This window comes from Mesoplodon bidens (assembly GCF_964165515.1).
Source record: "Mesoplodon bidens genome assembly, chromosome: 6".
In the NCBI taxonomy this organism is placed as follows: domain Eukaryota; kingdom Metazoa; phylum Chordata; class Mammalia; order Artiodactyla; family Ziphiidae; genus Mesoplodon; species Mesoplodon bidens.
This window is the reverse complement of record NC_138162.1, coordinates 96,713,469-96,736,449: the sequence shown is the minus strand read 5'-3', so window position 1 is coordinate 96,736,449 and position 22,981 is coordinate 96,713,469. Positions and strand designations below refer to the sequence as shown.

At 44.1% G+C, this 22,981-nt stretch overlaps 1 protein-coding gene across 1 annotated transcript; it reads right to left on the bottom strand.

Moving 5' to 3' along the window:
• Nucleotides 1-699: 699 nt before the first annotated feature.
• LOC308619314 (uncharacterized protein) lies at nucleotides 700-22,548 on the bottom strand (the record flags this gene model as incomplete). Its single annotated transcript, XM_081237932.1, has 7 exons — nucleotides 700-1,020; nucleotides 1,272-1,511; nucleotides 3,190-3,405; nucleotides 3,527-3,808; nucleotides 16,632-16,802; nucleotides 19,213-19,371; nucleotides 22,375-22,548. 7 exons carry the CDS (start codon nucleotides 22,546-22,548, stop codon nucleotides 700-702), a joined length of 1,563 nt encoding a protein of 520 aa, XP_081094058.1.
• Between the last annotated feature and the right edge of the window lie 433 nt (nucleotides 22,549-22,981).

The following is a 22,981-nucleotide window of genomic DNA, read 5'->3' as shown; positions in this document are numbered from 1 at the left end:
AGCTTGACCAAGTGGGCATGTTCATGCAGTGTGCTCTCATTCTGCGTGTGGATTCTTAGGAGATGGAGGGCACATATTGTGGAAAAAACATACCGCTTTTGGAATAGGGCAAACATGGGTGAAAGTCCCAGCTCCTGTGTCCCCGGGGGACACCCTTGGACAGAGACAACGTGTTCAATTAAATCATAGTAGGGTGTGGTTTGGAACTGCTGAGTAATAAACAGAACCCGCTGTCTTTACAATCATTATTTGAAAAGGTGGCAAGAGCTGCATTTGAATCCTCACTCAGGACCAAGAGGACGACCTTGCTGGCATTGCAGACCAGCCCACACTAATCCTTAGGTTCAAGTTCGAGCTTGTCCCCATACTTCACCCCACCCCCAGCCTGGCCTCAACCTCCCTTTCCACTCCCCATGCTTGTGGGAGTTCAGTGCCCACCGCTGTTCAGGCCACCTGGAATGCTCATCCCCATCTTCGCTTGGCCAGTTCTGGTCATTCAGATAGCACTTACACCTGGCCTGCTCAGACAGACCACCCAGTCTAACTCCCCACCATCACTATTTCACCACTCTATGTTTGTAACACCTTCAGCATTTTAGCACTCTCTGAACCCACCTTGCTTGTTTTCTTGTTCTCCCTCCAAGAGAGCAAGAACCTGTCTGATAGTCACAGCTGTGTCCCCATCTCTAGAACAGGGCCCTATGCACATTGTAGGTGCTCTAATATCTCTTGAAGTGTAGAATTGAAAGCAAAGAGAATAGGGCAGTTCACAGTGGAGGCTGAGCTCAGAGAATAAGAACTCCTGCAGCAGGAGTCCAGGTAGTGAGGGCCTCGACCAGCAGACAGCGTGAAAAGCAGAGGGAGCACAGCCGGCTGGGCCAGGAAGAGGAGGAGGTTAGAGACCTGAGAAGGCCCACAGACTTCCTTGGCTGGGGTTCCCGAAGTAGCCAAGCCCCAAAGGACCAGAGGCCCAGTGTCCTTGAGGCCCCAGGACAGAACCCTCTGTCCACCTTTGTTTACCTGCAACAAAAACTACCCAAGCAAAGCAAATACACTCCTGCAACTCCCTCTGACCCCGCCCTCCATCACTGCCCCCCCCCCCAGGTGAGACTGGGGCTCTTTGTGCAGCTGCTCCCTCTGGCCCCTCACTCAGCATGCTGGGTCCAGATAATCAATTTGCCTTTTGGTCTCCCTGCTTTACACAGCAGACACCCTTATCTTTAATCTTCCCCTTAATCCTGGGGTCCTGCCTCAGTGCACCCACGTTTTACCTCGGAGCACGAGGAGCGCGTTGATCTTGGAGGTTGATGTCTGGCCAGTGCCTCCCCAGATCTCACCCATTCTGACTGCCCGTGAATCCAGGGGCCTCCTGCTTTCCTGTGTAAGTGCCAGGAAGTGCTGCTGCCTAAGGAGTCACAGCAGAAGGAGGGAGGCCCCAGGTTTGGCAAACACCCCAGCACCCCTGTTATTACATTGTCCACCTCGGCCAGAGCTTGCAAACTGGTGATGGCCTGGGGGTCACATCTGGTTCACAGAAGTGCTTTGTGATGCCCATGCAATGTTTTAAATCTATTTTTAATTAGCTGAGAGCATTCAAAAGAATCAAGGCATTTAACGTTAAAACGTCTGGATTTCTTGCTTTTCTTAAAAAAACTGGAACACTCAGCTTACATTCCAACAGGACAATGTTTTCTTTATGCCCAGCATGGGCTCTGCTATTTGTCACAGCCCCCACCTTCCCCCCACCTCTCGCCCTCTTCAATTTTATTACAAGCCTGGCTCCCATGGTCATCTGTGTTTGTGTGCTCACTGCCTCTGCTCTGGGGCACTGTTCCTGCCCCACTTGGACCATGGGATTTTGGTCTAGGCCATGCAGAGTCCTTTCCTTGGGGATGTCTTAAACTGGCCCTGGGAGAAGAGAACCCTAGTCCAGCCCCCAAGCTGTGATGACAGGGGAGAAGGGGGTCATTCTACAGGAAAGAAGCAAAGCAAGCATTGAGAAGCAGAGACAAAGCGGGGCCGGGGGCGGGGGGTGGTGGTGGTGGTGGTGCCGGGGGCGGTAGGATCCTGACAGCAGCTGAGTCTAGGTCCTATCATCCCTGAGGCTACTCCACCCTTTCCCCAGTGCACAGTCATGACTAACAGTGAAGTAGAAGGAAGGAGAATGGGCTTGAGAATGATACATTTCTGCCCGCTGCGATTTTGGACAAATCGCTGATACCCTTCTCAGTTTCTTCATCTGTATAACGGGGACTCTACAGCTTACCTCCTAAGGTGGAGTGGGTTCCAACAATGTCATTTATGTGAAGCATTAAACGCAAAGTTTGTGCATAACAGGTGCTACTAAGGATTCCATAAACAGTGGGTTTTATGGTGGACGTTTACCAAAAACTGGTCGGCTAGAATTGAGTGAGCTCCTTCCTGAAGAATGGTAGCAGTGTTCTTTAACGAGATATATCTAGATCAGTACTGCCTTCAGAGACTCTGGGGTAGGTTGGAAGAAGCTAGGCCTCCACCAGGAGGAGTTTGATTTGCATTACGATCCACCCTCTCAATGACCGTGTCATCTTGCGCTCTTAAATTCTCTGACCCTGAGGTTCCTCCTGTAAAATGGAGGTGATAACTCTCATCTCTTTCAGTTATCCTGAGAATGGAATTAACTCATTAACATAACAATGCCTAGTAGTGTTTGTATCCTAAGCACTCAACACATTGTAGTTATTGTGATGGGAAAGGAACAAAAGCCACAGTCCAGAGCTAGCCATAGGTTTCATTTCTGGGGAATCATTGCTATTGCGCTTTCTACTATCTGAGGCTCAACTGAGCTAAAAGTGCACCGTAAGTCATCAGAGCACAAAGCTGTCTGTTCAGTTGTGCCAAGAGCTCCCCTCCTGCACCACCCACCCTGACAGCCAAGCCAGCAGCCCCCAGGATTCAAAGCCTCCTACATGAGCTTCAAGCAACTAGCTTTTAAAGCAGGTTTCCATTAAAAGAATAAAGAAAAGAAAAAGCTTTGGATGATCAATTAGCAACACAAGACCCCAAATTAAGAGAAACCACCATGTAGAATCTTTTTGTTTTTTCAAGAAGCAAAAGCTAGCAACCTTCGCGTTACAGCCAAAAGGATAAAAGTTGCTGACATTTTGAGACCAAAATACTACGTTATACAGTTGATTCCCTAGACCCAACCTCACTTCCCTGTGCCAAGGACATGCTAGTGGAAGAAGGAGAGGAAGAATGAGATGGGTTCCCAGGAAGCTTTGCCTCTTCATTTGGTTTTGGCACTGAGCCCGACGCTGCCTTGCACAAAATATCCTCAAGCACTTGGGACAGACGGCCCTGCGTGGCACAGCCTGCCTGCCAGGCCTCTCGGAGCCCAGCTGCGCTGGCCAGCACTTGGTCAGTCTCAGGGGGGACAAAGGCAGTGATGTCTATTCCTCTAATGAGTTCTTGAAACTAGTGCCTGATGGAAAAAGTGTCCTTGATGGGGATCTGGGGGGGACATGCTGCCCTCCATGAGTCTCACCATCTCCCTCTTGAGCCTTTTATGCTCGTGGAGAAATTGTACTGCATTAGCATGATGCTGCAGGAGCGTCTTCATCTGCTGGTAAAGCTGTTGGGGGGCTTCAAGTTCCCGGGCAACCAGCTGTAACTTCTCCAACTTGGAGGAGTGCTCGCTCTCCAGCTGCCTTTTCAAAGGGGCAATCCGGCATTTGATGCCCCTGAGCAAGCTGTCTCCAATGGTGGCGATCATGGCCAGCGTGTCCGCGGCACTGGTGGAGAGCTCCCAGATGAGCTTCTTCGTGTCCTGTGGAGGCAGCGTGAACATTTCTTAGGAAAGACCCCCAGAGTCCAGGCCTGGGCACCTGGTTCATGGCGTCGCCTCCTCTCCTCCCTGAACCAGGAACTCCTTAGGGGTGGCGGACACTTCTGGCTGCCTGCCCAGTACCAACTTTTCAACTCTTTCCTACCAAAGAACGCTGATTCTTCTAGCCAGCAATGTGTGGGCAGCTAAAAATACTTACTCATTTCCTGCTTCCCTTGCAGTTAGGGGTGACCAGGTGTGCAACAGAAGCAGACGTCTGAGTTGTTGGGTGCAGCTTCTGGGAAAGCTGCCTGAAAGTGGGGAGATGCCTCTTAGACAAGGCTTGACCCTTCCCCTTTCTCCTGATGGGACCCGGGGTCAATGCCTTCATGAAGCAGACTCCTCATGACCTTGAGCTAACAACAGCACACACTGCAGGGCTGAGAGAAGAGGGCGGAGCATCATGGGGTCACCAAGCTTGTGGCCTCGACTCCCTACCTGTGGGCATTTCATTAAGTAAAAATAAAACAGAACCCCTCATTTTTTAAAGAGCCATTGCTTGTGAGTTTCTATTACAATCAAATGTAGACCCTTACTAAAAGAATACCCAAATGGAAGGAGTTACCTGAATAATTTTTAGGGGAATGAAATCACAAACCCACCCATTGTGATATTGTTAGAAAAAGTCAAGATCTCTCACTCTGGACTCGCCATGACCTACAGTGCCCTTTCCCTGTCCGGCAGGCCTGTCCTTATCCTGTCAACCTCAGCTCTGCATCACCTTTGTGATCAGGTCTTCCCTCAGGGGAGGAACAAAGTGTTGGGGAAAGCACTCAGATGGTGAGATCAGGCCAACCCTAGGTGTAATTTTGGCTCTTACAGCTGAATAGTTCTGTACCTTAGATCCGATATCTTGTGAAAAGGTTACCATGGGTGCTGAAGAGAACTAAATGAGATGATGGATGTATAGTGCCTAGCCCCGGACCAGCACGCAGTAGGCACTTAACAAATTGATCTTCCATAGAAAGGAGAGGTTCTTCCATTCTACATGCTTCTACAGGTCTCATATATGTCACCATGGTTCGCAATAGCACAATACAAAAGCATTCTAACATTACAAGCGAACTTTGAGATAATGTGACTCTCCGCCAGCTGAAGATTCATCCTGAATCACCGTTCCCAAAATCATGTTTTTAAATTGCCAATTTAGCTGGTAAATAGATTTGCTCGCCATCCTTCATCATCATGAGTTGCCTGCCTAGCAGATGTTTAGGTGTGTTGTTTGACCCATTAGACTAGTCTCAAGGGCAACAAAAACAGACATAATAAATATACAATGGAATCTCATGGTACTGACAAGTGCTCTGAGGAAAGATAAGGAAGATAGAGCAGGATCAGGGGTAGGGCAGAGGGCTGAGGGAGGAGGTGGCTCTCGATTTTGGGTGGTTGGGAAGACATCTTGGAGATGTCCGAACTCTGGATGATGGTCAAGCATTGGTCACGTCGGAGGGAGAGATTTTTCCAGCCAGAAGGGCCATGAGGACAAAGCTTGAGATGGAAACAAGGATGTCTGAGGAGCAGTCAGGAGCCTGGCTCAGTGTGGGATCAAGGAGGGAGGAGAGGCAGGTGGGGCCAGGCAATGGATTTATTCACAGTATAATGCACCCCTCACCAGCTGGGGATTTTGAACAAAAGAATGCATGATCTAAAATGTTGGAGGATGATTCTGGCTACTAGTGGGGACAGAGTGGGCACGAGGAGCCCATGTGAGAACCACTAGAGAGTCCAGGCCAATGGTGATGAGAATGGGCAGGAGAGATGGGAGAGGTAGGCAAATTGGGGAGGTGGAATGGATTGTAAGTGTGGGCCTGGAGCTCAGGACAGACATCTGGGCTGGAGAAAAAACTCTGAGAGAGGTGGAAAAACATTGAGCAGGAGTTAGTGGCAGAACTTGGGACAGCCAGGAAAGGCTGGGGTCCCAGAGGTCAAGTGACCATTTCAATTTACTCCAATCAAGAAAGTGTTACTGGCCATGGAAACAAATGTTTTCTGAGATGTTGGCTCAGACAAGAGAGAAAGAAATGAATAAAGAGCAGGCCAATGATCTCATTTGTATCCTTCACCCACTTGGGTCTTTTAAAATTTTAAATATTTCTTTGTATTTCCTTTGAGTTTTGAACATTAGTTTGGTTGTTCTTTAGCTTCCAAGAAACTTTATACTTCCATAATATACAGGGAATATTAAAATGCTACAAACTGTGGATTGTTTTACACTCGTGAAATGATCTATTTTCTGATAGATAAATGGAAAATAGTGTATTTTCTGTTAAGTATTTTAGGCTTTATTTAGAGAGCAGAGCCACAAATACTAAACAAATAAATCAATAACAGATTTCAACACCTTATTCAGTAGGTTGAATGAGTCATTTGAATTTTTGTCTTTATATAAAGGAATAGGTGATGCAGTAAAATTATTTTTTGTAAAGGGACAGCGAGTCCCACAAAGTTCACAAAAGAACAAGTTTGCTTAACTCTGAATATCATTTAAAATACACTTGGATTCTCCAATCCACGGTGAGGTGGCTTTCTCAAGTGAACATAGGAATGAGAACAGGAGGGTGTCCTGTAGCAGAGCCTTCCCACTCAGCATCTACCATGGGGGTATCTCACAAAACTATTTGTGTTCGTTCTTCACCACCATTGAACTTCAGCGTAACTCAATCCTTTTCCTTTGACAGAACCTGGATACTAATGATTGACAAATCTACTGGTCAAACCAAAGCATTTGTGAGCAGCAGGGGCATACGTTCATTGCACAGAGCCTCTGTCCTGCTCACCGTTTGACACCTGGTGTCTAGCATCCAAATGGCACCCGAAAGAATGAAAGAATGAGAAAAGTGTATGCTTTCTTTACTGATACTGCCAGATGCTTACTAACTTTCAATAAACCCAACTTTTCAAAATATCCTTTAAGTTCTTAAAACAGCTTTATTAAACATAATTGACATGGGAAAAGTATACAATTTGATAACTTTCAAGATAGTGAACTTATCCATCCCCCCCAAAAGTTTCCTTGGGTCCCTTTGTAATTTCCTCCCTCACGACCATCCTTGACCTCCCCTACCCAAGCAATCACTGACCTTCTTTCTGTAAATGTATATTAGTTTGCATTTTTCTAGAATCTTATATAAATGGAATCATACTCTTTTGGGGGGAGAGGGTTTAGCTTCTTTAACACAGCAATTTTCAGATTCTTTCATGGATTACTGTATGTATCAATGTGTTCATCCTTTCATCTGGACATTTGGGCTGTTTCCAGTTGTTGTCTATTACAACTGTAGCTGCTATGAACATTTGTGTACAAGTTTTTGTATGCATATATATTTTCTTTTCTCTTGGGATTTGAAACCTAGGTGGAGTGAATGGATCATTTATTTAACCTTTTAAAAAATTACTAAACAGTTCTCCAAACTGTTTGTACCATTTACATTCTCAGCAGCAGTGTATGAGAGTTCCAGTTCCTCCACATCCTCACCTACACTTGATATGGTCTAACATTTCTAATAGGTGTGTAGTGGTATCTCATTGTGGTTTTCATTTGTATTTCCCTAATGACTAGTGGTGCTCAGAATCTTTTCATGTGCTGTTTGCCATCTGTATAGCTCATCTGTGAAGAGTCTGTGCAAATACTTTGCCTATTTTTATTGAGTTGTTTTCTTACTGTTGAGTTTTGAGAATTCTTTATTCTTTATCTTTTATCAGATATGTATTTACAAAGATTCTTTTTCTCCTATGTTTTCTTCTACAGACTGTATAGTTTTAGGTATTATATATAGGTCTACTATCTATGTAGGGTTAATTTTTGCACATGTTGTGAGGGATGGATGCAGTTTACTTTCTTTTTCTTTTCCTTCCTTCCTTTTTGCCTTTTGTTGTTGTTGTTGCCGCATATGGATTTTCAATTGTTCCAGCACCATTTGTTGAAGAGGCTATTCTTTCTCCACTGCATTGCCTTTGCAGCTTTGTCAAAAGTCAGGTATCTATGTGTATGGGTTTATTTCTGTTCCACTGTTTCATTTGTCTATCTTTATGCCAATACCATGCTCCTTTGATTAATAAAGAGTTAGAACAATTCTTGAATTCAGGTAGTGTTCACTTTGTTTTTAAACCCTAACCCTAACCCTTCCCTTTCCACGTGAGCTTTAGGATCACCTAGTCAATTAAAAAAAAAAAAAAAAGCCTGCTGGGATGTTAATTGTGATTGCAATAAATCTATAGAAATACTTGGGGAGAACTGACATCTCAACCATGACAAGTCTTCCCATGCATGAATAGTATATATTTCTCCATTTATTTAGGTCCTCTTAATTTCTCTAAGCAATATTTAATAGTTGTCCAGGTACAGATATCGCACATCTCTGGTAAGATTTAGATATTCACAAAGCATTTTATATCTCTGATGCAATTGTAAGTGATATTTAAATTTTAAAAATTGTCAGTGGTTTGTTGCTAATATTTAGGAAAAACAATTGATTTTTGTATATTGATCTCATATCTTGCAACATTGCTAAACTCATTTATTAGTTCTGATAGCTTGTAAAGCTCATCAGAATTTTTATAGAGGCAGTGATGTTATCTATGAATAAACACAGTTTTGTTCTTCCTTTCCTATCTGGATGCTTTTATATTAGTTTCTCTTGCCTAATTGTACTGGTTAGAACCTCCATGATCTGCTCTGCTAAATAGCAGTGATGAGAACAACATTTCTCGGTGTTCCTGATCTTGGAGGGAAAACATTCAGTGTTTCAGGATTAAGCATGATGTTGGTTGTAGGTTTTCATAGATGCCTTTTATTATGTTCTAGTCTGTGGTATAATGGGAAATATATGGTCTTTGTCCCTGGTTCCTGGTACAGAGCTCCTAAAACTCTTGGAATTTCCTGAGTGATAGGAGCAGCTCTTATAATTCACAATAAACCCCTTTCAAACATATCTGAGATTATGCTAGTTAGGTGACTCTTGGTGGGTCCCTAGATAGTTTCAGGATGGGGCCTAGTTGCCAGAGAGACTAAACCTTGATTAGAGGTTTGGAAATTTCAGCCCCATCTTCAACCTCTGGGGAGAGGAGAGGGACTGGAGATTGAGTTCAATCGCTAATGGCCAATGATTTGATCAATCATGTCCTAAATAATGGAACCTCAATTTTAAAAAAAACCAACCAACTAACCAACCAAACAAACAAACAAAAAACCTTTAAAAAAAGGTTCAGGGAACTTCCAGATTGGTAAACACATTGATATGCTGGGAAGATGGGGCACCCAGAGATGTCATGGAAGCTACCCCTCTAACCACCCCCCAGCCCTTACCTTGTCCTGTGCATCTTTCCCATTTGGCTATTCCTGAGTTGTATCCTTATAATAAAGAGGTGGACATAGTAAAGTGTTTTCCTGAGGTCTTTGGGTCATTCTAGTGAATTATCAAACCTGAGGAGGGGGTTTTAGGAGCCCCCCAGTTTATAACCAGTGAGTCAGAAGTACACGTGGCAACTTCGGACTTCTGACTGGTGTCTGAAGTGGGACAGCCCTTAACCTGCAGGGTCTGCACTAACTAGAGATAGTGTCAGAATTGAATTAAGTTTTTGGACACCCAGTAAGTGTCTGAGAACCAGATAATCTGAGATATTACTAGATTGGTGAGCTTTATAAAATTGATGTTAAATTTTTTTCAGAATTTTTTTCTCTGTCTATTGAGATCGTATGATTTTTCATTTTTCTTCTGTTATTATAGTAAATTATATTGACTGTTTTTTGAATGTTAAACCAACTGTGTATTCTGGGAAGAAGCCCCTTTTGTTATGATGTATTAGTCTTTTCATATATTTTTGAATTTGATTTGCAAAATTTTAAAAAGATTCTTGTATCAATGTTCATAAGGGATATTGTAATTTTCTTTGCCTGGTTTTGGTTTCAGGGTAATCCTGGTCCTATAGAATGAGTTGGGACAAAGTCCCATTTCTTCAGTTTTCTGGAAGTTTGTGTATATTTGGTATTGCTTCCTTAAATGTTTGGTAAAATTCATCAATGGACCTATTCAGGCTTAGAGTTTTTACTGTAGGAAAGTTTTTAACTAGAAATTTAACTTTAATAGAAAATAGCTATTCTTGTAACTTATTTCTTCTGGGAGAACTTTGATAGTTTGTGTCTTTCACAATTTAATCTAAGTTGTCAAATTTAATGGCATACACTTTTTCACAATAGTCCCTTATTATCTGTTGGAGCCACTCCTCAGAAACAGAAAGACTGATGATGACACCACACAAACCAAGAGGTGATGAAAAGGGGCTATTACTCACATAATGAGGCTTTCTGGAGGAGAGCAGGGCAGCTTCCAACCAGGTCTGAAAATAGCTTGAGAGAACAAGGAATGCAGATTAGATTGGCTTGGAGTTTTTATGGTGGTTATGAGGTGCTGAAGGTTCCCACAGCCAGGCTGGGCTTACGTGGTTTAAATTCCCTCAGGTGCCAAAGAAGGGAGCACCTAGGCTTGCTTATCAGCTTTTCTGGATGTGGAACAGAAGGCAAGGAAGGAAAATGGAGACTTAAAAGCTGTGAGCAGTCAAACATCAAACATGGAGTCTGACTCTTTATTATATTATCTTTTAAATATCTATAGCATTTGTAGTGATGTTACCTCTCTCATTCCTGGTTTTGGTAAATTGTGTTCTCTCTCTCTCTCTCCTCTCCCCACTTCCCTTTCTCCCTTTTTCCCTCTATCCCTCTCTCTCCCTCTCTCTCTCTCTCTTTCCTTGAGAAGTCTGGCTAGAAGTTTAATTCAAATGATCTTCTCAAAGAACTAGTTTTTAGTTTTATTGATTTTTCTGTATTGTTTTTTGTTTTCTATCTCATTATTTTCCTTTTGTCTTTATTATTTCCTTTATTCTGCTTACTTGGGTTACTTTGCTCTTATTTTTTGCACTTTTTTAAGGTGGAAGGTGAGGTCATTAATTTCAAATCTTTATTCTTTTCTAATTAAAATTTCCCACTGAGTGCTGCTTTAGTGGCACCCCATAATTCTGATATGTTTTGTTTTCATTTTCATCCAGTGCAAAATACCTTCTAATTTCCCTTTTTGTTTCTTCTTTGATCTATGAGTTATTTAGAATATGCTTTTTAGTTTCCAAATAATTGGAGAGTTTCCAAAAATCTCTATGTTATTGATTTCTAATTTAATTCCACTGTGGTCAGAGCCCATACTTTGTATGATTTGAATCCATTTTTTTTAAAACTTATTTATTTTTCTGGGCATGCTGCATGGTTTGAGGGATCTTAGTTTCTCAATCAGGGCTTGAACCCATGCCCTCTGCAATGGAAGCACAGAGTCCTAACCACTGGACAGCCAGGGAAGTCCCTGAATCCTTTTAAATTTCATGAGACTTGTTTTATGGTCCAGCTTGGTGAGCTGTGTGCACTTGAGAATGTGTTCTGCTGTCATTGGGTAGAATGTTCCATAAATGTCAGCCAGGTCTGATTAATAATGTTCAAGACTACTATTTATTGCTGAATTCCTGCCTGTTGTTCTATCAATTATTGAGAGAATGGTATTGAAAATTACAGATTTGTCTATTTCTCCTGGTAGCTCTATCAGTTTTTGCTTTATATGTTTTGAAGCCTCCTTATTAGATGCATAAACATTTCAGACTGTTATTATTCTCTTGATTAACTGATCCCTTTATCAAAATGAAATGAACTTCTTTCCCCTTGGTAATACTATTGGAGTGAAGTCTTCTTTGCCTGATGTTAACAGAGACACTCTAGCTTCGTTTGATTCATGCTAGCATGACATGTCTCTTTCCATTCTTTTACTTTTAACCTATTTGTGTCTTTATACTTAAAGTGCATTTATCATAGGCAGCATAGAGTTGGGTCTTGATTTTGTTTCATTCTGACAAAAGCCTTCTTAATTGGAGTGCTTAGACCATTTTCATTTAATGTGATTATTGATATGGCTAGATTTGAGTTTTATCATCTTGCTATTTATTTATATTTGCCCAATCTTCTTTTTGTTCCCTTCCTCCTCTTTTTCTGCCTTCTTTAAGATTGTGTATATTTTATAATCACATTTTATCTCTGTTGCTAGCTTATTAACTGTAGCTATTATTTTAGTGGTTGTTTGAGGGCTTATAGCACACATCTTTAACTTATCACAGTCTAACTTCAAGTAATGTTATGCCACTTCACATATAGTATAAAACCCTTATAATAGGGGCTTCCCTGGTGGCACAGTGGTTAAGAATCCGCCTGCCAGTGCAGGGGACACGGGTTCGAGCCCTGCTCCAGATAGATCCCACATGCTGCAGAGCGACTAATCCCATGCGCCACAACTACTGAGCCTGTGCTCTAGAGCCCACAAGCCACAACTACTGAAGCCTGCGTGCCTACAGCCCGTGCTCTGCAACACGAGAAGCCACTGCAATGAGAAGCCCATGCACCACAATGAAGTGTGGCCCCCACTCGCTGCAACTAGAGAAAGCCGGCACGCAACAACAAAGACCCAACACAGCCAAAAGTAAATAAATAAATAAAATAAATTTTAAAAAAACCTTATAATAGTGTACTTCCATTTTGCCTCTCATAGGCTTCATGGTATTAGTCATGTATTTTACTTTTTTTTTTTTAAGATGTTGTTGGTAGGAGTTTTATTAATTAATTTATTTATTTTTGCTGTGTTGGGTCTTCGTTTCTGTGCAAGGGCTTTCTCTAGTTGTGGCAAGTGGGGGCCACTCTTCATCGTGGTGTGCAGGCCTCTCACTATTGCGGCCTCTCTTGTTGCAGGAGCACAGGCTCCAGACGCGCAGGCTCAGTAGTTGTGGCTCACGGGCCTAGTTGCTCCGCGGCAGGTGGGATCCTCCCAGACCAGGGCTCGAACCCGTGTCCCCTGCATTAGCAGGCAGACTTTCAACCACTGTGCCACCAGGGAAGCCCTATTTTTACTTTTATATGTTGTAAACCTCACAATATATTATTATTTTAAAAGCAGTGAGTTATCTTTTGAAAGATTTAAATAATATGAAAACAATCTTACATAGTTACATTTTTCATTACCATTTCTGGTGCTCTTTATTCTTTTGTGTAGATCCAGATTTTCCTTCTGCCTGAAGGACTTCCTTTAACATTTCTTGTAGTGCGGGTCTGCTGGTTATGAATTCTTTCAGCTGAAAAACTGAAACAGTTTTTATTTTGCCTTCATTTTTGAAGATATTTTCACTAGATACAGAATTCTAGGTTGACTGCTTTTAAATTCATATTTTTTAAATAAATAAATTTATTTATTTATTTATTTATTTATTTATTTTTGGCTGTGCTGGGTCTTCATTTCTGTGCGAGGGCTTTCTCTAGTTGCGGCAAGTGGGGACCACTCTTCATCGCGGTGCATGGGCCTCTCACTATCGCAGCCTCTCTTGTTGCGGAGCACAGGCTCCAGATGCGCAGGCTCAGTAGTTGTGGTTCATGGGCCCAGTTGCTCCACGGCATGTGGGATCTTCCCAGACCAGGGCTCAAACCCGTGTCCCCTGCATTGGCAGGCAGATTCTCCACCACTGCGCCACCAGGGAAGCCCCTAAATTCATATTTTAAAGATTTTTCTCCACTGTCTCCCTGCATGTATTGTTTCCAGCAAGAAATCGGATGTCATCTTTATTCTTGTTCTTCTGTGTGTAACATGCCTTTTTTTCTGCTCTGGCTGCTTAATATACACTCTTTATCACTGGTTTCAGCAATTTGACTATGATGTGCTTTGGTATAGTTTTAGTCGTATTTATTGTGCTTGGTGTTTGTCAAATTTCTTGGATGTGGGTTTATAATATTCATCAAGTTAGGATAATTTTTGGCCATTATTTTTATTTTTATTTTTTTCCGGTGTGCGGGCCTCTCACTGTTGTGGTCTCTCCCGTTGCGGAGCACAGGCTCCGGACGCGCAGGCTCAGCGGCCATGGCTCACGGGCCCAGCCGCTCCGCGGCATGTGGGATCCTCCCAGACCAGGGCACGAACCCGTGTCCCCTGCATCGGCGGGCGGACTCTCAACCACTGCGCCACCAGGGAAGCCCGGCCATTATTTTTTAAAATACTTTTCCTGCCCCTTCCTCGCTCTGTCATTTCCTTCAGGGACTCCAATTACCCATGTATTGGGACACTTGAAGTTGTTCCATAGCTAACTAATTCTTTTTTTTTTTTTTTTTTTTTGGCCATGCCACGTGGCTTGCATGATCTTAGTTCCCTGACCAAGGACTGAACCTGGCCTTGGCAGTGAAAACACTGAGTTCTAACCACTGGACTGCCAGGGAATTCCCCACAGTTAACTAATTCTGTTTTTTAAAAATTATCATTCCTATCTGTGTTTCATTTTGAGTAGTTACCTTTCCTTTTTTTTAAATAAATTTATTTCTTTTAGGCTGCACTGGGTCTTCATTGCTGCACATGGGCTTTCTCTAGTTGTGGCGAACAGGGGCTACTCTTCGTTGTGGTGCACAGGCTTCTCACTGTGGTGGCTTCTCTTGTTGCAGAGCACAGGCTCTAGGCAAGTGGGCTTCGGTAGTTGTGGTGCGTGGGCTGAGTAGTTGTGCCTCATAGGCTCTAGAGCACAGGCTCAGTAGTTGTGGTGCATGGGCTTAGTTGCTCTGCAGCATGTGGGATCTTCCCTGACCAGGGCTCGAACCTGTGTCCCCTGCATTGGCAGGCGGATTCTCAACCACTGCACCACCAGGGAAACCCTTGAGTAGTTTCTATTGCTACGTCTTCAAGTTCACAAAGCTTTTCTTCTCAGTGTCTAACCTGCTATTAATCCCTCCAGTATATTTTTTATGACATTGCAGTTTTCATCTCTAGAAATTCAATTTGAATCTTTTTTTATATCTTCCATGTCTCTAACTTTTTGAAATATGGAATACAATTGTGCTAATTTTTAATATATATTTGTCTGCTAACTCTAACATCTGTCTCAGTTTTGGTTTGATTTTGATTGATTTATTATTGTTTTCATTATGGGTCCTATTTTCCTGCGTCTTTTCCTGCCTGGTGATCTTTGGATGCCAGAATTGTGAATTTTACCTTGTTTGATGTTGGATTTTTTTATTCCTATGAATCTTAATATTTGTTTTGAAGTACTGTTAAGTTACTTGAAAAGAATGATCTTTTAGTGCTTGCTTTCATTATTTGTTTGGTGAGTCTGGAGCAGTGCCCAGTCTGGGACTAAGACTTCTTGAGTTCTCATCCCAGTGCCTCATGATTTATGAGATTTTCCAGTCTCATTCGTGGGAACAGGCATTGTTCTGATCCTGGTTAAGCTCCAGGCACTGTTCCCTCAGTCCTTTCCTATGGCTCCTTCCCTGGCCTGAGGTAATGTCCTCACAGACAACTGCTGACCTATTCAAGTCTGTTGAATACTCACAGGGGACTCTTAACCCAGATCTCTGGATTCTCTCTCTCTGTGCAGTCCTGTCTTCTGTAGACTCTGTCATGTGCACTTGAAATGCCTTGACCTCCCCAGAGTCTCAGCTCCATCTCCCGAACTCAAGAAATCTGCCAGGCTTTGCTTCAGTTCCCTCTTTCTGTCCCTCAGACTTGAAACTCTCTCAAGGCAATAAGCTGGGGCAATTGTAGAGCTAACCTTGTTTATATCTTATCTCTCAGAGATTAGTATCTTTTATTGCCTGAGGTCCAGTGTCTTAAAAACTGTTGTTTCATATATTTTTGTCTTATTTTTCCAGAAGGGAGGGTAAATTCAGACTTTGTTACTCTACCTTGGACAAATAAGGAAATAATAAATGAAATTTTAGCAAATGTTTGGTATTTAGAAGAAGATCTACAAAAGTCAGTTGTGGTAGACACAGATATTCTGCCCAGATCCCCCTTTCCAGAGAGGACTTGCTGCCTGCCAAGGTATGACCAGCCACCAGCTGTCAGATCCTTCGGGGTTGCTGTGCCCTTCCCACAGCAGCCCACCTTTGGTGGCTGAGCAAGAGGACCTATAATAGCCTGGCCATGTCAATGTGGGGTACACTGATGGGCAAATCTGGCTCCAGATTCCTCACTGGATCAGGAGCTGCTTGTCAGTCCTGTGGTGTATAGTCTGCCTTCCCTTCTGTTTCATCTATTTCTTCCTCCTTCCTCTTACAGATGTCAATCTTGGATATCTTTTACCCCAAACTGTGTCTCAGCTTCTGCTTGCAGAGAACATAACCTGTGATACCAACTGTTAGGTGGCTAGTGTGGCCCAGAGATCAGTCCCTAAAGGTCTCTGCCCTGGCCATTCTGCAGATGCTCCTTCTCTATAAAGGCTGAAATCTTACCACTAGAACTAGAATTTGTTTCTGAAAGACTATCTAGTCTTGTGTGTGTGTGTGTGTGCGCGTGTGTGTGTGTGTGTTTATGATTTAAAAATTTTTGTTCTCTTGAAAAATGTATCCAGAGATTAATTTCTAAAACCTATATTTTGTGGGGAAAAAGTCATGAAATAAGGAAAACAAGCCATAGAAGCTAGGATACATCTTACTTAGTCATCTTAAAAGAGAGTGAAATAACCATTACATTATCATCTTGGAGGCCCTTAAAGCAATCAGAATTCAACCATTTCTCAAGGTGCACATTTCAAAACTTGACACACGTTTCAGGACACATTTAAGGAAAGTCAGTCTCTAGAGAATTTCCCCTTCATATTTAAACACTCCCTTTGTCCGTCTAGTGCCCTCAAGAGAACAGCAACTGTTTGAACTGAAACCAAACATTGCCTTGCTGTTTACTTGGAGAAAGAACACGAGCCATATGAGCCATACCTGCACTGCCTGTGCTGCGCTCTCAGAATTCTGCAGTACCAGCTGAATATCCGTAGCAAAGCTCACTTTCCTCTCTGCATAGGCATCAGAAATCTTGGCTACTGGGTGAGACTCGTGGTCCCCAAAGAGCTTGCATATTCCACATATTGGTTCTTCATCACTTAGGCACATCTGATTGACAGAAGAAACGTCTGTCATAAGATGGTACTTATTTCCCTTCTTGTTCCAGCCCGACACACTCAGGACCTGCCATACCTCAGGCTGGTGACATTCTGAATGTATTCTTAAGCAGGTATCAAGAGTCAGTTACACAGGAGGCCCTGGCACCTGGAGGAGAGAGATGAGGGCAGTACTAGGATGCTTGAATTGTAACTTAGTAAGCATATACCGCATCTGGTATTACACGGACTCCTCACAATGATCTTTTGACTTGGATAGTATTGTGTACATTTTATACCCGAGAAAGCTGAGAAGGCTCCAAGTTGTTAGGTGACTTGCCCAAGGACACACTACTAGGAAAGGAGAGCACTGGGATTAGAAGATGAGGGCTTTCTGGGAATTCCCTGGCAGTCTAGTGGTTAGGACTCAGCACTTTCACTGCTGGAGCCCGGCCTTGATCCCTGCTCAGGGAACTAAGATCCTGCAAGCCGCGTGGCACACCCCCCACAAAAAAAAGATGAGGGCTTTCTGACTCCAAGAGCAAAGCCTTTTCCACCTGGCCAAGCCACTGCCTTGTGAGGATTAAATATCATGATGCATGTAACATGCTGCCCAGCATGTGGGATCTTAGTTCCTTGACCAGGGATAGAACCCGTGCCCCCTGCAGTCGAAGCGTGGAGTCCTAACCACTGGACCGCCAGTGAATTCCCCAAACCGGGCCTATTTTAGATGAAAGGGATTGAGGAGGGCCCTCACTGCCCTGCTGGCCCCTTTGCCTCTTCACTCAGCTAAAGGGCGCCTTGGAATGAAAACTCTTTCTTGGAATTTTGGAAGAGGAGGTAACTGCTGAGGATGAGACAGAACCATTGAGACTTTGTGATAAGTGGAACAGATTTTTAAAGCCAGAGTCCAACAGGAATACCAAATCACATCCTATTCTCTTGGGTCCTCTTAGTGGCTTGAGCTAGCCTGCTCCAAGTATGCCTCTTATGTCCTTGCAGGAGGAGGGGCGGCTAGAAGGAACAGAGAAGAGTCTGGTGGAGCTCGGAGCAGCCCAGTAGATTGGCTGAGGGTGAAGACTTGCCGAGAAACCCTACCCTGTGAGGACAGATCCTTGATATTCTGCACCTAAGTGCTGGGGGCCCCTGGAGCTACGAAGCCCTCTTTTGGAGCCACATCTATGCTTTAGGATTTGGCTGCAGAGCTTCAAGCTAGAGCCAGTTTATGAAGACTCGGGGATACTTTTGACCTTCTCCAAGGAAATCACCGATTTAGTTCATCCCTGACCATTACCAAAGCAACCTAAACCTGGTGGTTGGTGCTACACAGTCTGTGAAACATGGAAACTCGGCCTCATCCTACCCCTCCAGGTTTGTTGGGAGAATCAAATGGGCTCGAGGTTGTGAAAGGGCTTTGTCGACAGTGAAGAATGAAAACTGAAGTGTTATATCTGATTCATATCTGAGTTATATCTGACATGGGGATCATCCTAAAGTCAGTACCAAAGGGGAAGATTACATGTGTCAAATTACCCGTGAAAATCGCTTAGCTAGGGAATATGGAATTAGAGTACAGTACACATGGTTTTGTATAAATCACACTGTAGACGTGTGTATAAATGTACAATGTGTACAGCATAATACAGAGTACAATAAAGAGTTCATATGACGTATCGTATGAAAAACTCATGCTGAAGATTAAACATCGGAATCATACTCAGCTCTCCAAATAGACATGTGTAACCAACAGGAGGAATGGTAGAATCATTGGTCCCATCTTACCCCACCCTCTCTCTCTGGGGTAATCAAAGGTAGCTAAATTCTCATAAATCTGAATATAATGCAACTTCATTGTAACTATTTGAGCCTATCTGTGGTCCCTTAAATCTTGTCATGGGTTGCACGGCTGAACAACAACCCCCCCCCCAAACCTGGACTCCAGCATTAAGAATGAAGTATGAAGTCAGCGTTGGTATGTGCATTTATTTGGAAAGTAATCCTCTACTATACTCCTGAGCAAATATCCAATTTCAACCATAAGGTTGCCGAGTAATCTAGAAGATTGGGTAGCTAGGCATGAATAAAATAAAACTAAAAGTGTAATTTTTTAAAATTTATTTATTTTAATTTATTTATTTTTGGTTGTATTGGGTCTTCGTTTCTGTGCGAGGACTTTCTCTAGTGCCGGCGAGCGGGGGCCACTCTTCATCACGGTGCACGGGCCTCTCACTGTCGTGGCCTCTCTTGTTGCGGAGCACAGGCTCCAGACGCTCAGGCTCAGTAGTTGTGGCTCACGGGCCCAGTTGCCCCGTGGCATGTGGGATCTTCCCAGACCAGGGCTCGAACCCATGTCCCCTTCATTGGCAGGCAGATTCTCAACCACTGCGCCACCAGTGAAGCCCCCTAAAGGTGTAACTGAATACCAGATTCACACTTTCTCCATGCTTTTCACATGTCTGAGCAAGCTGATTGTGTTCCTTGGTGTGAAGCATCTCAAGTTCTTCCTTAAACTCCTCCAGTACGTTTTCAGCCAGGATGTTCCTCTGCAATCCATTTGTTCCCCTCCCCCTCAGATAAATGACCTAAAACACAGAGCTGGCATGAGCTTGTGGCAAATTCCCATCATCAGCTGTGACATCATCATGGGGAAGGATGAGACACCTCCCTTCCTGCACATAAACAGCAGCGAGTGGCAAGAGAGAACAGGCCACTGGCCTGAGCAAGCGCTGACCGGTCTTTCAGAAGGAAATGACTGTGAAGATTCCTCGCCCCTGCAGAATAACTCTTCCTGCTCCACAGCCTCCTTACCTGGGCTAGTATGTGCACCATCGGCAGAGACAGTCGCCACAAACTCCATCAGATGAAACAGGAACCTGCCTTCTTTCACCCCGTGAGTCTTGGTTAGTACCTACTCTGTCTCCTGGAGAAGCCCAGCCCAGTGGGAAAACAGACCCTCACAGAGGACTGTGTTGTTGGATGTGCAGGGGAGCGCAAAGAAGGCAGGACTAAGTCTCCCTGGGGTCATGGAGGAGAGCAGGACTGGAGTCTCAAGAAGATGCCTAAATTAGGCATTGAAGACCAAAGTGTATTAAACATGTATTTTATTTACCGTGTTCTGATGTTCTGGTACCTGGAGCCTGGGATGGCCCCTCCCATTGGCTAGCCAATTCTTAGAGACAGTAAAGGATTCACCTGGGAGCATGCCTTTCCCATGCAAACCAATACATATGGGGTCCACACCCAACCACCTCCTTTATATTTGCTATTCCCCTACCCCCCTGCCCTAATCATCCAGGGCTGGGTACTAGACATCTAGGGGCAGCCCTACCTGTCCCAGAGGCCACTGAAATTATTCAAACTGGCCAATCCTAAGCCTTCTCACTCTACTTCACCCGTTCCTTCCTGCAGAAACCACAACAAAGGTCTTTGTTGTACACATTTCCCCCATCTCCCTGTTTCCTGACCCACCCTGATTTCCACATGTGGCCACCTGTGATGTGGCATGACCCCTCTTGGGATCTATGAATTACAAACTATTTTTCAATGGCAGTTGTCCCCTGATCTGTTGGTCTCATCATACCTGAATAATTATAAAACCTACATTTAAAAACACAAGGAAAAAAGACAAGGCCATATGCCACCCTGAGTTAACATAGCAGTCCACCCATCTGGCAACAACCTTAAATTCCATTTGTTTAATAAACTTTTATTAAGCACCTACCATGCTGCGAATGTAATAATGAACAGGACAGACACACCTGACCCGACCCTCAGGGGTTTATATGCTAGAGAGGGGAATAGATGCCAAACAACCAATATGTTAGCTCCGTTCGCTGATTTCCAACCAGGCAATTTAAATCCTTCTTGGACCCAGTTGTCTTTTCTACAAAATCCAAGCTCAACAAAAGCCGCCAGCACACTTCCTGTGCTCTTTGCAATTCTCTCAGAGTTTGAGGGTCTCGTGTCTGCACCTGGAGGGGGGGAAGCTGGAAAGCATCCTCACCCACAGAGTGGGTGGTCAGAGGGTTCTGCTGTCTCTAGTCACTGGGACAAGAAGCAGAGGTTTAAGTGTGTTACTTAAAAATCACACTCTAGACACTAAAGGTAGTGATGAAGCCCCCTGGGGGTGGGGAAGAAGCTATGGTCTGAATACTCAGCCATCAGAGGAAATGAATGCCAGTAGTGGCCACAACTGATGGTAAAGAAACAAGCTGAATTAGCAGAGTATTTTGAGGTATGAAGGTAACCATGGGAAGAACTATCTAGAAAAAGTTAGAAGAGGCTGCTTCTGGGGAGTGGGACTGGAGTGGGCAGAGAGTGTGGCTTTTCATTATTAACTCTTTTCTAGGGTTTGCCCTCTTAACCTTGTCTGTATGTTATTTTGATATGATTTTTAAATAAATGTACAAATAAGTGAAAATTTCAGGTTGAAAAATGAAAAACATAAATAAATCTAAGCACCTGCTGCTTTTGAACTGCTGTCCCCCAACCCTACACACACACACACACACACACACAGAGAGAGCCTCCTCATTGGCACCCCCGCCTCCATATTCAGTTGGTTACCATTGGAGAGCCAGCACCTGTCTCTCCAATCGGCCCACCCTCTGTTCCTACTGACAGAGATTCCTACATAAGTTCCCTCTTCCTGAAATCTCTTTGTTTTATATTTTCTTCCTTCCTTCCTCCCTTCCTTCCTTCCTTCCACAAATACCCAAAGGACCTGGAGAAACACCAGTCACAGTTCTTATGTCCCAGGTGGGGAGAGAGACTCTACACAAGTCATTGTACAAAAAGTTTCCATGAGAGTACGTAATGTAGACAGTGGTGCACTTTCAACGCCAATGCTGTATGACCCTTTCCAGGTTAGACATTTCTCCTGGCCCCCATTGCTTACAGGACAGAATGCAAAGCCTTCTGCATGACTTGTAAGACCTACTTCAATATGTCCTAACCTGCCCTCCTGGTGGATGCCCTAAATGCCCTGATGTCTCCCACAATCCCACACTGAAGCCTTCTTATCTACCAAGCAGCTCTAAACATCTCGGCTGCAGGCCCCTTTCTTGGCCCTTGGCATCTGCCATCCTCTCTTCGTCTGCCCTGCTCTGTAGACTCTCCCCAGCTGTCACCTCCTCTGCAGCCTTTTGTGTCTCCACTGTGGGACCTCTCACTGTACACAGGGCCACTGGCTCCTGCAAGGATGCTCCTCACTCATCTCTGCATCCCTGGGGTCCTGGCACAGTGACAAGGCCCCTGGCAGGTGCTGATAAATGTCCCCCTACCCCAGCACATACCGAATAAGTGAAAACTGGCATATTTTATCTCTTGGTGGTTCTGTTAGAACCTTCTCTCTAACATTAAACCACAGCGCACGTCTTCCTGTAGCTCCTGCCCTGGGTCCCACCATGTCTTCTAAGCCTGCTCCCCACCCACCCTGATAACCCACCAGAGATGTGAGTTCTGGCCAGCCAGTCTTCATTTTGCAGGCCAAATATCCCAAGTTCTGTTATGGAATAGATCCAAGAAGTGATGACCAGAAAGAAATCTGCTATCTCAGTAGCAGAAGGGCCCCAAACCTCTCTTACTTTCCTACACACTGGGCAGCAGAACTGTCCGTTGCCGTGGGTGCAGTTCTGGCACATCAAGGTCAGCTCCAGGCACTGTTTGCAGAAGTTGCAGGAGCAGGTGAGGAGCAGCACCGGGGGTGTAAACGGCTCCATGCACACGGGACAGGACGGCACCGCGCCCAGCGCCTCCATGGCGTGTGCAGCCGCCTGCCTCTCCCAGGCCGCCCGCCCCCACCAGGCTTCTAGAACAGGTGTGGAATACAGCCATGTGAGACAAGTCACAGTAGACACCGTCAGGCTTTCCTCAGAGGATGGAAGAAGCAAGGGAAGCCCCACAGACACCTGGGGCACCAGGACGTGTTTGTGTGGAGGTGGCAAACCATGCCTGCCAGCCAAATCCAGCCCACGGCTTTTTTTTGTACAACTTACAAGCCACAAATGTTTTTTCACATTTTAAGGTGTTGTAAAAAACAAAGAACAAACAAATCAAAAAAAAAAAAAAAAAGCAAGACTATATAATAGAGGCCACATTAGGCCTACAACGTCTAAAACAATTACTTTCTTTCCTTACGGAAAGGGTTGGCTGACCCTGTCTAATTTAGAGGATAAATATAACTGGAATCCA